The following is a 20,174-nucleotide window of genomic DNA, read 5'->3' as shown; positions in this document are numbered from 1 at the left end:
CGCGCCGAGCGGCCACCAAGCTCATTGTTCGAGCTGGAGACAGTGGCGCGGCGGGACGCAGTCTTGTACCCAGGCTCCCTCGGTTCTCGACTCCTGATTCCAGGCTCCACGTCCGTTCCCAGAGTGGTCTGGCATCCGGGGTCTCCCTTCCAGTGCCTGACCTGTGGACGGTGACTGGTTAACTGGGAGTTTTGTATCTCTGGGGGGAGTCAGGTAATCGTCCTGAGTCAGGACACAGGCTGTGGAGACATTGACAGACCCATTTCACAGGTGGGAATCCAAGGAACAGCGAGAGTGAGGCGCTTGCAGAATGTCAGCCGGGTTGGGCTGGGCTTCATCCCATTGGAGCAGTTTAGTAGCCGCTGCTAACCCAGCGTGGTCAGCACTGGAGTGGCTGTGCTTTGATCACAAACTAACCCCGTGGGGGAATTAGCCCAGGGGCTGGTGGTTTCTGACCCTCACCGCCACAACTCAGCCGAGGCTGCAGAACCTGCTGAGTTCAGGCAGCCACCCAGCAGGCGTTTAAGGAACCCACGGAGTGACAGCGAGGTGCTGTGGGACCCACCCACCCGGATGTCACTGAGTGGGAGCAGCACACGGGAGAGGAGCTCAGGTTGGGAGGGGAGAGTGAAGCCGAGTTTCTCTGTGACCTTGTGCTAACTCCTCTCTCTTTGGGCCCTCATTTCTCCAGTGGTAAATGGAAGGGTTAGGTAGGAGGGCCAGCCGTGTGATGGGCCACAAAGGTGGCCACACCTGTGCCCCTGCCGTCGGTGGAGCGGGAGAGAAGACCGACGTGTGAAGAATTATAACACTGGGTGACTAGGGTAACGATAGAAGTCTATGCCAGGGACTGAGGGAGCCAAGAGGAGGGGCAAATAATATCACCTGGAACGCCAGGATGAGATTCCTGGGATAGAGCAAGACAAGACGCACCTTGTTTAGCACCTTCAACCAGGCCCTGGCCCCGGGGTGGCCTCAGGAAGTGTTTGCTGAATTAGCTCTGGAAGGAAGTCTCAGTCCCTGTCTTCAGGGGCTGCTCAGTCTTGGAGTTTCTGTTGATTACTGAGTGTGTGTGTGTTTTGTGTGTGTGTGTGTGGGGGGGTGATGGGAGAGACTAGGACTCGGGGTGCCCTGATTGCTGCGAGTTTCCACAGACCCCCACACACCCTAGTCTTCTCTTGTCCTACCTCTGCTTAAACCTCTCCAGGCATTCCTTTGCTTTCAGGATAAAGTACAAGTTCTCTAGCAGATCAAGCGCTGCACGATCATGACTCCCTTCAGGCTGAGGATGGCTCAACCGCAGCACTTACTGACATTTGGGGTTGGAGAATTCTTCACTGTGGGGGACTCTCCTGCGCGCAGTAGGATATTTAGCAGCATCTTTGGCCTCTACACACTAGGTATCAGTAGCGTATACATCACTCCCCAGTGTGACAACCAAAAATGTCTGCAGACATTGCTAAATGCCCCCGGGTGGGAGGGGCAAGATTGCCCCTGCTGGAGAGCCACTGGATGAGAGGAGCATCAGCCAGCTGAGCTCTTTTATTTCAGAAGTGTGCCAGCTATCCCTTCCTCATAGCCTGTGCATAGGTTTCTCCCTTCTTACCTGGTTGATCCTTAGAGTCCTGTACATCTCAGACATTCTCTCCCCTAGGAAGCCCTCTCTGACCCTCGGACTGGGTCAGGGCTCCACAGCCCCCTGGGCTCCCCTGTCCCCAGCACTGCCCACACTGGGGTGTCACTGTCCATCTGTCTCCTCCGCTGACAGGAGCTGCAGGAGGACAGTACTGGGACTGTCTTGGTCATCACTGTGTCCTCAGCACCGCCCAGCTGAGGCCTTGGCACAGGTCAGGTGCTCAGTGTTTGTGGAATGAATGGATCTTGAGGCAGAGGCTAAGCTGATGTGGAATGCCCACGGTGGATCCAGGTGTTCGGTGAGGATGTGCCGGAAAGCCTCTGGCACAGCCTCATGGTTTTAGCTGCTTCCTGGGCCCCTTGGTGCGTGTTCCTGGAGATAGTGTGTGAGATTGGACATGTGGATCCGAGAGGAGGAACTGTGCTGTGTCCGCAGCCACCACCACCCTCTCCTGGCCTGTGGGGTCTAGACAGGCCTTGGCAGTCTCATGCTCCAGCCAGCCTGCTCCTCCTTCAGGCGGGGGCTGAGGCACAGGACCCACAGACCCAGCATTCATCCCTTCAGTTAATATGTATTTTGTCCCCACTACAGGCTCTGATCCATGCTAATGCTGGAGATACAGCTGTGAACAGAACAGAGGCCCTGCCCTCTTGGAGCTCATGTTCTATTTGAGGGCTTCAGGGTGGGGGTAGAAGAACAGATGGGACTGTTCTAAGATAAATAGGAAAATGTATAGTGGATCAGATGTAATAAGTGCCATGGACAGAAATAAAGCTGGGAGGGGGATAGGAAGTGAGGGGGGGCGGTAGGGGGGTTGTCATTTAAACAGGGAAGGCCTTGCTAGAAGGTGACATTTGAACAGACTTGAAGAGGGAGGCATTTAGATACATGGGGGAAAGCCTTCCAGGTAAAGGGAACAGCAGGTGCAAAGGCCCTGAGGGGGGAGGTACCTGGTGTGAGGAAGGAACAGTGAGGAGACTGGTGTGGCTGGAGCTGGTGAGTGAGGGGAGATAGGGGAGAGCAGAGAGCAGGGAGGGAGCCAGATCAGGCCCTTGGGGACCATGGTGAGGACTTTGCCTTCACTCTGAGGGAAGTGGAAGCCACTGGAGAGTTACCTCTTTTTTTTTTTTTTTTTTTTTTTTGTTTTTTGGGGGGAGGGTTTTTTTTTTTTTTTTTTTTTTTTTTTTGCATGGGAGTATAGTAGTAGAAGAATTGGTAAAATATTTTCTATCAGGTTTTTTTCTATTGATTTAAACCTTTTTTTAGCTTCTGGTTTTAAAGGGCATAGTACTTTATTTAGCTTATGTTTTTAAAGTTCATTGTGCAAATTTTAGTAAAGGCTTTGTTAGATCCACCTTAACCTTCATGAGTTCAGCTCCAATAACACTATGTACAACAGAAAAGTTTTGCCCACAAGTCATCCAGCACCTTCTTGAGACATTCAATCTGGGCTTTAGACTCAGGGTACCTGTGAGCTAACATCCAAAAAGATATAACCATGTTATGAACATAGAAGTCCACAAAGATTCCTAGGAAGAGATCATCAGGATAGTATTTAATATGGAAATCTCACAAAGTAAGTTGTTTCCTATTAAGTTAGTGGGTGTGGCCTCAAGCAGAGGAAAGAATGTCCCTGGTTAAGGTGTGGACATGAATGATATAGGCCAGGATATAGGGAATATCTGAAAATTATTGGAGACCACTGCCACTAGAGTAGTTTGTTGAGGGAATTCTAATGTCAATATTGTAGCACCCATACCAATTAAAATTTTCCTAAATTATTCATTAGAAATTTCCCCTTCTGAATTTAAGAGCAAAATGGGAAAGCAAGTGCTTGATTTTTCCTAAATTCCTTTGCTGATTATTTCATTTTCCCAATCATTTTCTTAGCTCATGTAGGCTAATTTTTTTTCAAAATTCTTTTTTTTTAGAGTATCTACAGCTACCTTTATCAAGAGACTCCCTCCTCTTTTGTTTAATCCCTGGGCCTAAAGCTAGTTGTTTTATCTGAAAGGCTATCAATTTATCCGAGCCTTATTCTATTCTGGTACTAAAGTTCTTTGATCATATTCAGTGAGCTATCAGAGGTTTGGAAATTCTAAGCTTTATTTACTATAACAATCATGTTCTTATAGCACATTTTTTTTTTTTTTTTTTTTATTGCTTTTTGGAGAGAGGAAGGTAGAGAGAGAGAGCCCACAATCTGGGTATCTGGGTATGTGCCTTGACCGGGAATCGAACCTGCCACCTTTTGGTGTAGGGGAAGATGCTCCAGCCAAATGAGCCACACTGGCCAGGGCAGGAGTTACCTTTCTAGTGAGGTATAATTTAGATACTGTACCGTTCACCTGTTGTCAGTATAGACTTCGGTGGCTTTTAGTACATGTGTGCAGTTGTGAGGTACAAGCATCATCACAGTCCCGTCTGAGAACACTTGTATCCCCTCAGAACATGTTCCTTTTTCAGTCACTCTCTGCCCCTAGCAGTGTTCCTTTTTGTTGCTGAGTACTATTCCATTGTGCAAATACATCCGTTTCTTCATTCATTGAAGGACGTTTGGGTAACTTCTAGCTATTATGAATAATGCTGCTATGGACATTTGCGTATAAGCTTTCTCGTGGACCTATGCTCTCATTTCTCTTGGGTAGAGACCCAGGAGTGGGATCGCTGGTTTGTTTGCAGGTACATAGTTCACTTTTTAAGCATCGACCTTGTTTTTCCAAGCAGCAGCGTCATTTTTCCCACCAGCCGTGTCCAGCGTTCCGATGCCTCCACACCCTCACCTGCACTTGTGGCTGGCCCTCTTTTTGATGCTGGCCATCCTAGTGCACAGACATCTCATTGCGGTTTTCATTTGCATTTCCATGGGAAAGTGTCCAGCCCACTTGTCCACTATTGCGGGTAGGAGAACAGACCTGGCAGCCAGCCAGATATGGGTTCAAGTTCTGGCCTGGCCTCAAGCTTCCGTTTCTTGACCCAGAATCAGCTCAGACCTGCTGGGAGCCCTTACTTGGCCCCCAGTGCTCCTGAACGAGGCCTGTGCCTGTCCAATCTCCCTGTCCCCTGGCCAACCCCTTCGCTGAACCTTTCCCTCTCCCCAGCACACCCTTCACCCAAATGTCAAAGACAGCTCCTCGGGGAGGCCTCCCTGACCGCCCAATCCAAGGGTTATCTTCCATCTCCTGCTTATTTCCTCCAGAGCACTTTTCCTGTTTACCATTTTTAATTACCCTGTTTACTGTTCTGTAGGTGTGTTTCCATCTAGATCAGCGGTTCTCAACCTGTGGGTTGCAACCCCTTTGGGGGTCGAACGACCCTTTCACAGGGGTCGCCTATGAAAACATAGATATATCGGAAAACGCATATATAATTACATATTGTTTTTGTGATTAATCACCATGCTTTAATTATGTTCAATTTGTAACAATGAAATTGGGGGTCACCACAACATGAGGAACTGTATTAAAGGGTCACGGCATTAGGAAGGTTGAGAACCACTGCTCTAGATCCTGAACTCTGGGAGAGCAGGGCCAGAGCTATGTGGCCACCACCGGTCCCACCACCTAGCACAGGGCCTGGCGCACAGTGAGTGCTCAGGAAATATTTTTTCCAACACGCGAAGGAGATCTTTTCTGAACAAAATACACCTGCATTTTCACAATCTGGCCCTTGGGTCAGAGATGGGAAGGGTCAGAGAAGGGAAGTGATGTGTCCAAGATCTCACCGCCGGGAATGATGGGGTAGGGCCTGCAGCCTGGGTCTGTGACCACCTATCACCATGGTGCTGTCCTGCACTTTGGGAGACAACAGAGAAAAGCACTTTCTGGTAAAGGGACAGGGAGTGACAAATGACACCTTTAACAAACACTGGCCTCAGCTCCCTGGCAGCCCCATCTGGCCAGGGGGCCTCTGTCCCTGCTCCCCAGGGCTTTCGGGGCTGAGAGAAGACATTGCAGAGGAGTGGGCTTGGGGCTGTGGGAGGGGGAGGGCTGGGCAGTGGGGGCCCCGGAGGGGGTGGATTTGGGGGGCCTGGTGCTGGGGGAAAGCCCTTCAGGGAACATTTGTTGACTCCACAGGTATTTATTGAGCCCCTGCTCTGCTGGCCGGGGGCTGGGTAATGCTTCCACCTGACGGTGACCTTGACAGTCCTAGTCCTACCTCTTGAAGGCTGGGGGCTGAGGGGGCGGAGCCAGGAGGAAGGAAGAGAGCAGGACTGGGAAGTGGCAGGTTCCAGGACAGGCCTGGGAAGAATTTCTCCATCTCGGGCCTTTCCAAAGCTGACATGAAATTCTCTGCTTCTGAGCTTCTCTTTCGGAGGGAAGATTCTCCCTTTGGGAAGCCCTGCCTGACTCGCTGGCCTGCCCACCCTCCCTCTTCCTGCTGCTGTCCTTCCTGGGACACCGACAAGTGGCTTAGCCTCCCAAGCCCCCATTCGCCCGCATGGAGATGTTCGAGGTTCTGGCCCGCAGGCTGGTGTGCACTGTGTTTGTTGCACTCACCTTCGTTGTGGCTCACAGCAGTGTGGCTCATGCTCTGGTTGTTTTTTTCTGTCTGTCTCTCCTGCTGTTTCCGGAGCTCCTGAAGGGATGAGCCCTGTACAGGGCCAGCCACAGCGGAGACCCCAGGAACTGTTTGCTCAGGGAAGGACCGTTCAGATAAACCCAGGACTTGCATCGGCCGTGTGACCCCTTCTGCATTGTTCCCCATAGTCACCTCCGCATCATTGCTCCCTGTGCCCGGGCCCCGGCAGTCCTTAGAGTAAGGCTATGTCTCTCACCACCTTTGTTTCTGTACCTGCTGCTTCCCTCATTGCCTCCTCTGCACAGGCCACTTGTATTTTAGATCTCAGCGCTGATGTCCCCTCTTCCAGGAAGCTCTCCCTGACCCCTGGACCAGGTGCCCCCTCTGTGTTCAGCCCTGTGCCAGGTTGCATTCTCCCTCCTTATCCTGGTCTCTGTCTCCCGCAGGTGACCAGCAATGGCAGCATCGGGAGGGACCTGCCAGCGGAGACCCAGCCCCAGAACCCACCCCAGCCAGCACCCAACGCCTGGCAGGTCATCAAAGGTGTCCTATTCAGGTAAGCAGATGGCCAGTTTGCTTTTTTATCTTCTAATATGTTTTTATTGCTTTTAGATAGAGGAAGGGAGAGGGAGATTGAAACATCGATGAGAGAGAAACATCAACATCCATTGGCTGCCTCCTGCATGCCTCCTGATCGGGATCGAGCCCGAAACCCCAGCAATTGAACCAGCTAACCTCCTGGTAGATGGGTCGATGCTCAAGCACTGAGCACACAGGCCGAGCATGGTTTGCTTTTGTTCATGGAAAAAAGTGCAAATGAAAGGAAAGAATCCTTGAGGATGGCCATCATTTCTATATTGGTGGGAGCTGTATTTTTTTTTTCTTAATGGTAGAATTTTTTTAATGTGGTAAAATATACCACATTATTAATATTCTCGGGCTGCTCTAATAAATAGCACTAACTGGGTGACTTAAACAACAAAAATGAATTTCTCACAGCTCTGGAGGCCAGAAGTCTCAGACCAAGGGCATGTCTGGTTTCTCCTGAGGCGTCTCTTGGCTTGTAGATGTCTGCCTTGCGGGGTCTTCACAGGGTCTTTCTTCTTTGGGTGCCTATGTCCTAATCTCCTCTTCCTTTTTGTTTTTCTTTTTTTACTTTGTTCTTATTCTTTTTCTAATCTCCTCTTCTTATAAGGACACCAGTCCTATTGGATTAGGGCCCACCCTATGACCTCACTTAGCCTTAATCACCTCTTTAGAGGCCCTATCTGCAAATAGTCACTGAGGTACTGAGGGTTAGGACTTGACATATGATTTGGGGGACACAATTCAGACGCAACATACATGTTACATGTAACTTACCATTTTAACTATTTCTAAATGTAACATTCAGTGGCATTAATTATATTGACATTGTTGTACAATCATCACTACAGTTCATCTCCACAACTTTTTCCTCTTCCCAAACTGAAACTCTGTCCCCCTTAAACACTAACTCCTCATTTTCCCTTCCCGCCAACCCTTAGCATCCACCTTCCTACTTTCTGTCTCTGAATTTCTACCTCAGGGAGGAATATGACAGCTCACAGGTCATCAAAAGAATTCCAAGAGATCCCTCGCTGGTGGGGCTCAATTGGGCATCGTCCTGTGCACTGAAAGGTTGCTGGTTTGATTCCAGGTCAGGGCTCATGCCCAGCTTGTGCGCTCCATCCTTGGTGGGGGTCATGCAGGAGGCAGCAGATTGATGTTCTGCTTTGATCTATGTTCCACTCTCACATTGATGTTTCTCTCCCTCTCCCTCTTTCTCTAAAAATCAATAAAAATGTCTTAAAAAGAAAAGCATTCCATGAAAACCCATGTCAGCTGGGGGCATAGGAGCTGGCACATGCTCAGTCAAAGTTGGCCATGATTGCTTTTGTTTATTGTTTATTAAACTTTAGAACATATAGCCCTGACAGGTTTGGCTCAGTGGATAGAGCGTCGGCCTGCGGACTGAAGGGTCCCATTGATTCTGGTGGTCAGGGGCATGTACCTTGGTTGCGGGCACATCCCCAGTGGGGGGTGTGCGGGAGGCAGCTGATCAATGTTTCTCACTCATTGATGTTTCTGACTCTCTATTCCTCTCACTTCCTCTCTGTAAAAAATCAATAAAATATATTTAAAAACAAACAAAAAAAAACAACCTTAGAACATATAAAGAGAAACAGTTGAAAGATAGTCCACAGCCTCGATGCAGTCACAGATCACCTGCTGGTGGGGGACAGACCTGCCTGCCTCAGTGTCACACGGGACAGTGAGAAGCTGTTCAGGAGAGAAACTGCACTCTTCAGCCAGGACACCCACATGTCCTTCCTGACCTGTACCCCAAGCTTCTTCAACTGTGGGGCCCCTGTCCCTCCTCTTCCCTGTCCCTCTCCTCCCCCCATGTCCAACAAGGACTTAGCATTTTCTTATATATCAGTTTCTTTCATGCTTCAAGCAGCTATGAATAGAGATTATTTTTATCTTTCCCTCCATTTTTACACGAGGCAGCCTATTTTATACAGTTCTGCACCTTGATTTCTTTCATTAGCAATGTATCTCAGAAATCTTTCCACATCGGTGCATAAAGGAACTTCCTTCAGATAGGCATTTTTTATCTAGCCATAGTGTAGGCTAATTTCCTTTCTTAGAACCAGGCAGCCCCAAATATCAGTTCAGAGTCTCTCCTGGAGTTTTAAAGTGGAATCTGGCTTTGTTTTGAGGGGTCTGTGAGCTCCCTGAAGCTTCCAGCAGATTGCATTGAAATGGCCCCTTTTCAGGGTAGTCTCCATGCTTCTTAGCACATCCTCAAATCACACCAGTGCTTACCCGGAGCTGGGAGCGGGGTGGATAAATGAGTGGGTGGGAAGGAGAGTTTTCACTATATGTCTTTTTATAAATACAGTTTTTTCTGAACCTGTGGAAGTAATATCTATTTAGCAGGGAGAGATTTAAAGCTCTTTTATTTGCTTACTCTGGAAAGGTGAGGCTGGTCCCCTTGGGCCTGGGGTCCTCTGGCGGGGCTTCGTGGCCTGGGATGCTGGGGTGGAGGGCAGTGTCCACAAGGCCTCTGAGTGGGCCCCAAAACTGGGTACACGAGTACACACAGATGTTCTTATGTTCTTCAGGGCGCAGGGGATCTGGAATCCTAAAAAGATCTGGTCTGGTCTCCCTCGTTTTACAGGGGACCCAGAAGACCAGAGGGGTTGGGACTCCCCCCACAGGCCACACATGAAGCCAGTGGGCGTCCCTGCTCCACACTCTCCCTGGGTGTTTCACTCAAATGGGAGCCTCTCCTGGGGGCAGAGGGGTCCCCAGAGATTGTCGGTGCTAGACCTTCCCTAGCCATGTGCATCAGGGACTTCTTGGGGAGGCAGCAGATGGCTCAGCTGGGCCATGGCTCCTGTGACCCCAGACCCCAGGGCTCCATGGCTTCTACAGGCAGAGACGAGTTCCGTGCCTGATCCTGCCCTTCGGTGTGGTTTGGGGCTCAGCAGGGAGGCACCCTACTCACATCAGAATTCCCTTGTAGTGTTTTTCAATTCCAAAGTTTATTGTATGACTCTTTTCTGTGATGCAAATAACAACAATAATAGCTAAGACTTGTACTACTCAGTATGTGCCTGGCTTCATTCTGAATGATGTCATTGCATATGTATATATCGGTGTATTTAATGCTTATAAACAACCCTACAAGGTAGGCAGTGTTAGCCCCATGTTAATGGTGGAGGAAACAGGCCAGAGAAGCGAAGAATCTTGTTCAAGGTCACACAGTCAGTAAGAGGCAGAGCTGGGCTTCAGATCCAGGTATTGAAGCTTAGAGGCTGAGCATGTAACCCCTCTGCTGTATAGCTTTTTGCTTCTAAAAAAAATGTTTTTATTGATTTCAGAGAGGAAGGGAGAGGGAGAGCGAGAGAGATAGAAACATCAATGATGAGAGAAAATAATTGATCAGCTGCCTCCTGCACACCCACTACTAGGGATGGAGCCCACAACCTGGGCATGTGCCCCAACCAGGAATGGAACTGCGCTCATAGGTGCTCATAGGTTGACGCTCAACCACCGAGCCACATCAACTGGGCTGCTCATAAGTACTTGTCTCATTTAATAATTACACAGCTGCTGTATCTGAGAGACCTGAATTAATACAATGGATATTTATTTTTTGCTCACATACCAGTGTGGACTAAGCAGACCAGAATTTTGCAGTCTGCTGCGACCCAGACTCCTCCCTGATTTTTAAAAAAATATATTTTATTAATTTTTTACAGAGAGGAAGGGAGAGGGAGAGAGAATCAGAAACATCGATGAGAGAGAAACATGGATCAGCTGCCTCCTGCACACTCCTGTGTCCGCAACCAAGGTACGTGCCCTTGACCAGAATCGAACCTGGGACCCTTGAGTCCCAGGGACCCTTGGGCTCCTCCCTGATTTTTGATCCACCATTGCTAGGTTTTGCCTCTATTCCTCAGGGCCTAAGACAGCTGCTGAAGATCCAGTTACCACATCCATGTTCCAGCGGGGGAGATGAAATCAAGGAGGGATGTTCTGTCTCTTTAAGGACACTTTCCAAAAACTCAACATAACACATTGTTTTTTCATTTTATTGACCAGAACTTTACCTTGTATCTTTACCCAGCTGTAAGTAAGGCTGGAATTGTCTCTTTTCTGGGTGGCCAAGGGGTCCCACTAAAATTTAGTTTACTTACCAAGGAAGAAGGGAAAGATGGATATTGGGAAACAACTATCAATCTGGTGTAGTTTTGTTTTAGGGCTTTTATTTTGTTCATTAGAAAACAATTCAAAAAGAAAAGCATAATCCCCTAAGATCACCGCCATCATCATTACTGTATTGACACAATCCTTTCACGCACTGATTCATATTGATGCTCACCCGAGGATATTTTCCCATTGATTTTTAGAGAGAGTGGAAGAGAGAGGGAGAGACAGAGAGAAATATCGATGTAAGAGCGACACATCGATTGGTTGCCTCACACACATGCCCTGACCAGAATCAAACCTGGGACCCTTCAGTCTGCGGGCCAATGCTCTATCCACTGAGCCAAACCAGCTAGGGCTGTGTATTCATTCTTATCAAGCTTTTCCTAGTTGTTTCCAGTAGGAGAGTTGGTCTGAATAAACTAGTCCATTGCTACTAAAAATCAGGACTGCCCTGGCAGGAGTGTCAGACCACCCCTGGTCGGGGTAGGTGCAGGAGGCAACCAGTCGATGTGTCTCTCTCATATCTATATATCTATATCTAATCTATATCTATATCTACATCTATAGCTGTATCTCTATATACAGATAGATATCTTTCTATCTATATATATCTCTCTATATCTCTATATATCTGTATCTATATATATCTATATCTATATATTTTTAAATGTAGTTGCAGGAACTCTTGGTCACATTACTTTAAGAATATGCAACTCATTCTCAGGATCAGTGATTCTTTTTTTTTAAAATATATTTTTATTGATTTCAGAGAGGAAAGGAGAGGGAGAGAAAGATAGAAACATCAGTGATGAGAGAGAATCATTGATCGGCTGCCTCCTGTACACCCCCTACTGGGGATCGAGCCTGCAACCCAGGCATGTGCCCTTGACCGGAGAACCTTCAGTCCCAGGCCAACGCTCTATCCACTGAGCCAAACCAGCCAGGGCTCTCATATCTATATTTTTCTCTCTCTCCTCCTTCGTCCCTCCCTTCCACTCTCTCTAAAAAGAAATGGAAAAAATATTCTCTGTTGAGGATTAACAACAACAACAAAATCAGAACTAACTACTTACTATCTGCCTCTCCAGTTTTCTGTTGAGGTTTCTGAAATGTTGCTTATGTTGCTTTCTAAGGTTCTGTGCTTGTAAAACACTGGGCTAGCACAGGTTCTTTGGGTTGTCTCACTTTGGGATTCCAGTGGACTGGGACATGAATGTTTTCTAGGTCTGAGGTTTCAAGGGTCCAGGCTCCTGTGCCCTGTGGTCACCAGGAGCTTCTGGAGGACTTGGTGAGCAGGGTCTACATGGAGCCCAGGGCAGTGCCAGGCCCCCCCACCCTAGCAGACAGTGGCATCTGGGGTCTCTCCCCAGACGTGGCCTTTGAGGGCATCTTATCTCTCACCAGCCCTGTGACTGCCTTCTCAGGGACCCTCCATCCTTGGCCACCAGCCCCAGGTCAGGCCCCAGCAGGTGCGAGTCAGAAGGAGGTCAGGAGGACCCATGTCGGAAGGAAAAGGCTTGGGGACTCATCACCTGCCCTGCTTCCCTCCTCAGGATCTTCATCATCTGGGCCATCAGCAGCTGGTTCCGCCGAGGGCAGGCCCCTCAGGACCAAGTGGGCCCCGGAGGAGCCCCGCGCGTCGCCAGCCGCAACCTGTTCCCCAAAGACACTTTAATGGTAACTGCTGGCTGGGAGGCCAGACAAGGGAGATGAGAGCGCCAGGGAGGGTGTGGGGGAGTGACATGGGCCGCCATCTGGTTTCTGGTAACTGTCAGGCCTATGAATGGGTCCAGAGCTGAGGAACTCTGGGTCTATCCACAACACATAAAACCTGTCACTCAAGCAACACCAGTAAGGGAAAAGTAAATTCTTTTGGTTTTGTGGGGGTTCTAGCTCTGGGGAAGAGGAACATCCAAGGAGTCACTCAGTTGTTTAAAAACTATCTTGGCAGAGTCCTTAATGTATTTTGTTTCAAAAGTATGGTCAGGCTTTAAAAGTTGCAAAGGGAGCCCTGGCCGGTTTGGCTCCGTGGATAGAGTGTCAGCCTGCAGATTGAAGGGTCCTGGGTTCGATTCTGGTCAAGGGCATGTACCTCAGTTGTAGGCTCAATCCCTGGCTCCGGTCGGGGCCCATGTGGGAGGCAACCAATTGATGTGTCTCTCTCACATCGATGTTTTCAGTTTCCCAGAATTCTAGTCAGTGGGGTGACCACTGCTCAGCTGTTCTTGGTCAGTGGGCCTTCAGGGCTCTGGACACTGATGGCCATGGGACTTGAGAAAGGAGGGAGCTCTTGGAGGCATGGCTTCCCGTATTCTCGGTAGAGGCTGATGTTCCTGCAGATCTTGACCTTGCTTTATCCATAAGCCTGCAGAGCTCTGACCAGGAAGGCCACAAGAGGCCGAGAAGGGAGAAGATAATTCAGGGAGGTCTTGATCCTTTCTAACGCTAAATTCTAATTGCTAGGCTGGCCACTCTCTTTTTTCTTTTAATATATTTTTATTGATTTCAGAGAGGAAGGGAGAGGGAGAGAGGGAGAAATATCAATCAGTCAGCTACCTCCTACACTGGGGATCGAGCCCGCAACCTGGGCATGTGCCCTGACTGGGAATGGAACCGTGATCTCCTGGTTCATAGGTCAACGCTCAGCCACTGAGCTATGCCAGCAGGGCGAGGCTGGCTATTCTTTAATTGTTTTTTTGCTCATAGACATCACAGACTCAGACCAGGACAGATGTGGTGGGGTATGAGAAAAGAGAAAATTTATTCTACTAGCTGCTACTCTTCTCTCCACTAACTCCCCTTCTCCTTCACCCAACAAAGTTATTCATATTAGTAGGCTGACCACTGCCACAGTTCTTCATCTGCTCTTTATCTGTCAACCTCAGAGGCTCTTAATGAGGAACCCTAAGCTCCCCATTTCTCCTCCCAACAGAACCTGCACGTGTACATCTCAGAGCACGAGCACTTTACAGACTTCAACGCCACGTCAGCACTCTTCTGGGAGCAGCACGACCTTGTGTATGGCGACTGGACTAGCGGCGAGAACTCAGATGGCTGCTATGAGCACTTTGCTGAGCTCGACATTCCACAGGTGGGGACAGCTCCTGATCTCTGGCCCCAGGCTGCTCACCTTGCATGGAAGGGTCTTTCCTTGAAACAACTCCCAGTCCTGCGATCTGGAGATTAGGCTCCAAGCCTGGCTGTACCCTCAGTTCATATGCTTTGTGGCCACAGGCAGGTCCCTGAAGTCTCTGGGCCATGGCCTCCCCACATCTCCATGTGGATGGAGTTGGAATTGACCTAGGATCATGTATTTCTGGGGTTTTAACCAGTGAAAGATTAGTAATTGCCCTTGGGGGTGTCCAGTCATCACTAGTTTGTCAGGCAGCCCAATCCTATATAATAAAAGGGTAATATGCAAATTGGCCGAACAGCTGAACGATGTGTCGCTATGATGCACACTGACCACCAGAGGGCAGATGCTCAACATAGGAGCTGCCCCCTGGTGGTCAGTGTGCTCCCACAGGGGGAGCATTGCTCAGCCACAAGCCAGACTGATGGCTGGCGAGCACAGTGGCCTGACTCACTCCGTGGCAGCACTAAGGATGTCCGACTATGGCTTAGGCCCACTCCCTGTGGGGACATCCCCCAAGGGCTCCCGGACTGCGGACTGCGAGAACTGGGCCTCTAGTAGAATTATAATTTTATTTATTTATTTCCCCCAGTGGATGAATTTGTGCACTGGGCCTCTACTTTGAAAATAACAGTTAACAGTGATTAAGCACTTACTCTGTGCAGGGCACCAAGCTAGGCCAACTGGTGTAATCCCAGTAACCCTATAAAGTGGGAACTATTCTCTCCAGTGAAGAGGACATTTGAGGTGCAGAGAGCTAAGTGACTTACTTAAGGTCACACAGCTAGTGAGAGGTATGAACTCAGGGTATCTGGCTCTGGACTTGGGCAGCCCCATGTTCAAATCCTGCCTCCCCTAAGAAGCCCTTCCTGACTCTCAGGCTCTGGCAGCTGCCCTCTCTGGGCTCTCCCACCCAAGCCCTGCCCACACTGGGGGTTGTCACTTCCTGGACATGGGTCTCTCCCTCCTCATCATGGAACTGTGAGCCCTAAGAGGGTAAGGCTGGGACTGTCTTGCCAACCACTGTGCCCCAGCTCTCTTCAGCATGGGGCTGGGTGCAGAATGTTGAACAATCAATGAATTTGCTGCATTAATGACGTTGACATCTCTTTGGGCTGCACACTCATTCATTTCTCTTTAGCAGGTCTCCTTGGCCTCCTGAGGGGGAAGGGGGCGTGTCTGCTCTGTCTCTGTCTTGGTCTGTGGGGGTGGCTGGACACAGGGTGTGGACACAGTCTTTCTGAGGCCGATAGGCTAACCTGTGCTGAGGGATGGCTTCCACCAGACTCTCGCCCAGGATCCAAGCCCCTCCCTCCCTGAGGTCCCCGCTAGCCTGAGGGGCAGCAAAAGCCACCCCCAAGGACTTGGATCTGACCCTCCTTCCCAGGTTTGAGGTGGGAGGGTATCTCAGTTGCTCCTGATTTTAGTTTATGGCGCTGACTGAGTGATGACACGGAGAGGCCAGTGCCATTGAAAGAAGAATTAATTATGTTTCCAGGGGCGGGGGGGCCGCCATGTAACACTGGGCCACATGGGGAAGCACCGAGTTTGTGCAGGAGCAGAAGGAGCGAGAGGGGAAGCCAAGGCCAGAGTCTTCACTGGGGTTTCCTCAGGAAAGACGAGGCAGGGTAGGGAAGCAGCTAGAAGGGCTGGGTGGGGCTGTGGATTTGGGATTGGCTGGTTTACATATAAAAGGCCTGTTCCTGGGCAGGGGAGTTGTTTATTATCTGTAGGCATTAGCTAGTCCTATAGGAGCAGTCTCTACCCAGCTAGCTATGTCCTCCAAGATGTTAAAACAGGATAAAAAACAAAGAAACATGATGAACACGGAGGTGGACTTCAAAGGCAGGGAAGCGAGGAGGATGCAGTGTGGCCAAGTGACTCCAGTTCTGCACGAAGATCAGAGAGGGCTCAGATGCGCCCTAGCAGGTGGCCACCCCTCTTCTGTGATCTCCTCTGTACGTGGTGGGAGTGAGCACAATGCCCCCGCCTGGAGAGCTGGAAGGAGAAAGGTACAGGCAGAGAGGTGGGACGCAGATGGTGAGAGGCAGAGCCGCACAGGAGCCCACAGACGGTTCGGATCCATTCACTGCACATTATGTAAGCTCTCTGTGTGAGCCCTAGTTGGCTCTTCTGGAAAATGGGTATAATAACACGGCCACTGCATTAGGTCTTTGTGTGTTGCAGGAATGGGAACCCGTGGATTAGGCAGTTACCATTTGGAGTACCCAGAGCAGGGTCTGGTGCTCCCCCCCACCCCCCATCCCAGGTTTTACTGTTGAATGAATTAAGGTCATTTATTGAGCTCCTACTTCGTGCCTGAGTGACATGCTAGGTGCTCTGGGATAATCCCGACTGCACTGTGCCCTCAGCTCTCATGACCTGCACCCTGCGGTGGGCACAGAGGCTCAGCGTGGGGAAGTGCTAGAGGCGGGGTTCGAATCCGAGTCTCTCTGGCTCCAGTGTTTTGCTCTTAACCACTTAGCTACACTGCTTGCCTGGCCGGAGAACTGGGGAGTGGGGAAGCTGCTGGGGCATCTGTCGTGAGGGGCTTCAGCATTTCCTTCTGTCTGTTGGCCCGCCTTGCAGAGCGTTCAGCAGAATGGCTCCATCTACATCCACGTCTACTTCACCAAGAGTGGCTTCCACCCAGACCCCCGGCAGAAGGCCCTGTATCGCCGGCTCGCCACGGTCCACATGTCTCGGAGTAAGTCAGTCTCCGCAGCTCAGATCCACAGTCCAGGCAGCTGGCAGCCTGGGTGCCCCAAGCCAGTGCAGGACCTCAAATCCCAGGTCCACAAGGACTGGCAGGAACCCTGCGCCCGGGGAGTCTGGGATTGGAGGCCCATCCTTTGTGCCTCTGTAGACACCCCTCAGGCAGACAAGAGAGCAGTGGGCTTAGAAAGAGCAGGTGGGTCTCGCTTTTGTGCTCAGTGGTTGAGCGTTGACCTATGAACCAGGAAGTCATGGTTCGATTCCCGGTCAGGGCACATGCCCGGGTTGCGGGCTCGATCCCCAGAAGGGGGCGTGCAGGAAGCAGCTGATTGATACTTATCTCTCCTCATTGATGTTTTTCTCTCTCTCCCTCTCCCTGTCTCTCTGAAATCAATAAAACCGTACACATAAAAATGTGTAATAAAAAAATAAAAGAAAGGAAGAACAGGTGGACAAGGGGACTTTTGAAGGGGAGGTGATGGGCCAGCTCCCGTGTAGCACCTGGCTTGGCAGAAGTAGCTGCTTAAGAACAGCCTGTGCATGGACAGTGGTTGATTTAATGAGCACAGGGAGACGGAGGCCCCTTGAAATTTGTTTTATTCAGTGTGACCTCTAATCGCATCTGTGTCAACCCAGTCCGAGTGAATGGGCACTGCACACATGTGTCACCCCTGAGATGTCTTGTGGGACAGTACCTGTGTCCCAGGTGACCTATTCAGATGGTCCTGTGTGGCTTTGCTGTGAGCCCTCTATTCTCAGACACACGCCTCTGAGCAGTGCCCTTTATTTTCGAAGGCAAGATGCTGAGGGCCCTGGAACTAGATAAGGTCCCCTATTCTCATTCTCGCTGGGTGCCCACCAGGTGAATCCCCATCGGATGGGACTGCGAGTCACCACTGAGAAGCCCTGGGTCAGGGAATGGCCGTTTGTGGCTTATGACACAGCCTAATATTGAAATGTTTTCTCTGCCCAGGCATCTCCTTAAATTCTTTTCTTTTCTCTTGTTAGAAGTACATTTGACCCTTGAATAACACAGGGATTAGGGGTGCCAGTCCTCTGCACAGTTGAAAATGTGTGTGTAAATTTTTTCCCCATTTTTTATTTTGTATAATTTTTTACTCCCCAAAACTTAATTGTCCCTTAGTATGTTTGGGGGATTGGTTCCAGCACCCCAGCAGGTACCAAAATCTGAGGATGCTCAAGTCCCTTATATAAGATGGCATAGGTCAGTGCATACAGTTAACTCTTCATATCCATGGACTCCCAACCACAGATCAAAAACAATACAGTCATTTCTTTTTAAAAATCTGCATAGAAGTTGACCTGCGCAGTTAACATCCATGTTGTTCAAGGGTCAACTGTATGTGGTTTAAATATACTTTTTATTGATTTCAGAGAAAAAGAGAGAGAGAGAGAGAGACAGAAACATCAGTGATGAGAGGGAATCACCGATCCGCTGCTTCCCGCACACCCCACACTGAGGATGGAGCCCACAACCCGGCCATGTGCCCTGACTGGGAATCGAACCGTGACCTCCCGGTTCATAGGTTAGCACTCAAACACTGAGCCACACCGGCCAGGCTGTATATGATTTAAAATTCAAATAATAAACAAAACAGTGAGACTCATCAGTCCCCTGTTCCCCCTTCCCCCTTTCCCCAGTTCCTACCCCCACAGGCAACCGATTTCAAATTCATTTAGCTGTTTCTTCTGTTCCTTAATCCCCAAGGCTCTCAATAACAAGTTGGTACCTCAATTTCTTGGCTTTTCAGTTTTAGATATTATCTCCTGACCTCTTACTCTGGAAGAGGAAGTCCTAGCACATTAACATAATTTTGACTAGATTAACATTTAGTATTCAAATGATTAATGTGTGATTCTTTTTTTAAATATATATTTTAGTGATTTCAGAGAGGAAGGGAGAGGGAGAGAGAGATGGAAACATCGATGATGAGAGAGAATCATTGATAGGCTGCCTCCTGCACGCCCCCTACTGGGGATAGAGCCTGCAACCCCAGGTATGTACCCTGACTGGCAATCGAACCACAGAGCCACGCCAGCCGGGCCAATTTGATTTTTTTTTTTTGTGGTAAATATAGTTTTATTGATTTCAGAGAGGAAGGGAGAGGGAGAGAGATAGAAACATCGTTGATGAGAGAGAATCATGGATCAGCCGCCTCCTGCATGCCCCCTAGTGGGGATCGAGTCTGCGACCCGGGCATGTGCCCTTGACCAGAATCAAACCCGGGACCCTTCAGTCTGCAGGCTAACGCTCTATCCACTGAGCCAAACCGACCAGGGCCCAATTTGTTTTTTAAAGGGGGCAATTCGAGAATGAGTTATTAACAGTGAATTTTAGCATTTCTTATGGTTCCAGGGGTCTAATATACAAACTATACTAATAAAAGGGTAATATGATAATTAGACCGGACGTCTTCTGGACGACCATCTGGACGTCCTTTCTGACAAAGCTGGGCCTGGGCGAAGCCGCCTACCGGCGGTCCTGGGTACCAGCACAGCGCCTGCGGCTGGCTGCGGCCCAGGAGATGGAGAAGCTGCCCGCTCCTCAGTCCCGGGCACCAGCACCTGTGGCCGGGAGATGAGAAGCCACTTGCCCTGTGGTCCCAGGCTGCAGCCAGCTGGAGAACCACCCGGTCCTGGGCGCCTGTGCCCCAGGTGAAGCCACCCGCCCACCATCCCCTGCAGCCGCGGCCAACCCGGGTCCCAGGTGCCTGTGGCCGGCTGGAGGAGGGAATCCTGGGTCCCGGGAGCAGGGCTGAGGCAGAGGTGGTTAGGGGCGATCAGGCCAGCAGGGGAGCAATTAGGGACGATCTGGCCGGCAGGGGAGCAGTTAGGGGCAATCAGGCTGGCAGGCAGAGGTGGTTAGTTGTGATCAGGCAGGCAGAAGTGGTTAGGGGTGATCAGGCAGGCAGGCGAACAGTTAGGAGCCAGTGGTCCTGGATTGTGAGAGGCATGTCCCCTGTGGGGGTCCGGGATTGGAGAAGGTGCAGGCCAAGCTGAGGAAACCCCCCCTCTAGTATATAAATATATATTGTGACATATTTATGCATTTCAGTTCTCTATTATGTTTTGAAACTTTATTTGCTATTTTTTATATCACTTATTATTATTATTATTATTATTTTAGCAATTTCTTAGTGATTTCTTCCTCAGTACTTCAACTGTCCTTTCGTTTTTTTATTTTTCTCTCATGGATGCCCCACGTTCTTTGGAAGCTTGTTTAGACCAAGTTAATGGCTTTTAGGCTTCCTCCACGTGAATAGGAGTTCACTTTTTGAATAATAAGAATTTTATGGCCCTGACCAGTTTGGCTCAGTGGCTAGAGCGTCGGCCTGTGGACTGAAGAGTCCCAGGTTCGATTCCGGTCAAGGGCATGTACCTTGGTTTCGGGCACATCCCCAGTAG

The 20,174-nt window shown here is 49.7% G+C and overlaps 1 protein-coding gene across 2 annotated transcripts in view; it reads left to right on the top strand.

Annotated features, from left to right (window-relative positions):
- CLPTM1 (cleft lip and palate associated transmembrane protein 1) overlaps positions 1–20,174 on the top strand; it is a 32,030-nt gene that overhangs the window by 795 nt on the left and 11,061 nt on the right. The window contains exons 1-5 of one of the 2 annotated variants that reach the window (XM_005863387.2): positions 1,449–1,847; positions 6,604–6,713; positions 12,454–12,577; positions 13,833–13,991; positions 16,623–16,740. In XM_005863387.2, the coding sequence (XP_005863449.1) occupies positions 1,464–1,847; positions 6,604–6,713; positions 12,454–12,577; positions 13,833–13,991; positions 16,623–16,740 (895 nt within the window). In that variant the 5' untranslated portion in view covers positions 1,449–1,463. Of the gene's footprint in view, positions 1–1,448; positions 1,848–6,603; positions 6,714–12,453; positions 12,578–13,832; positions 13,992–16,622; positions 16,741–20,174 lie in introns of those variants that run through there. The other variant, XM_014537365.1, reaches the window with a different exon arrangement.

Source organism: Myotis brandtii, unplaced genomic scaffold, assembly GCF_000412655.1.
Source record: "Myotis brandtii unplaced genomic scaffold, ASM41265v1 scaffold1774, whole genome shotgun sequence".
NCBI lineage: Eukaryota > Metazoa > Chordata > Mammalia > Chiroptera > Vespertilionidae > Myotis > Myotis brandtii.
Note: the sequence above shows the minus strand (reverse complement) of the source record. Positions and strands in the feature narration are given on the sequence as shown.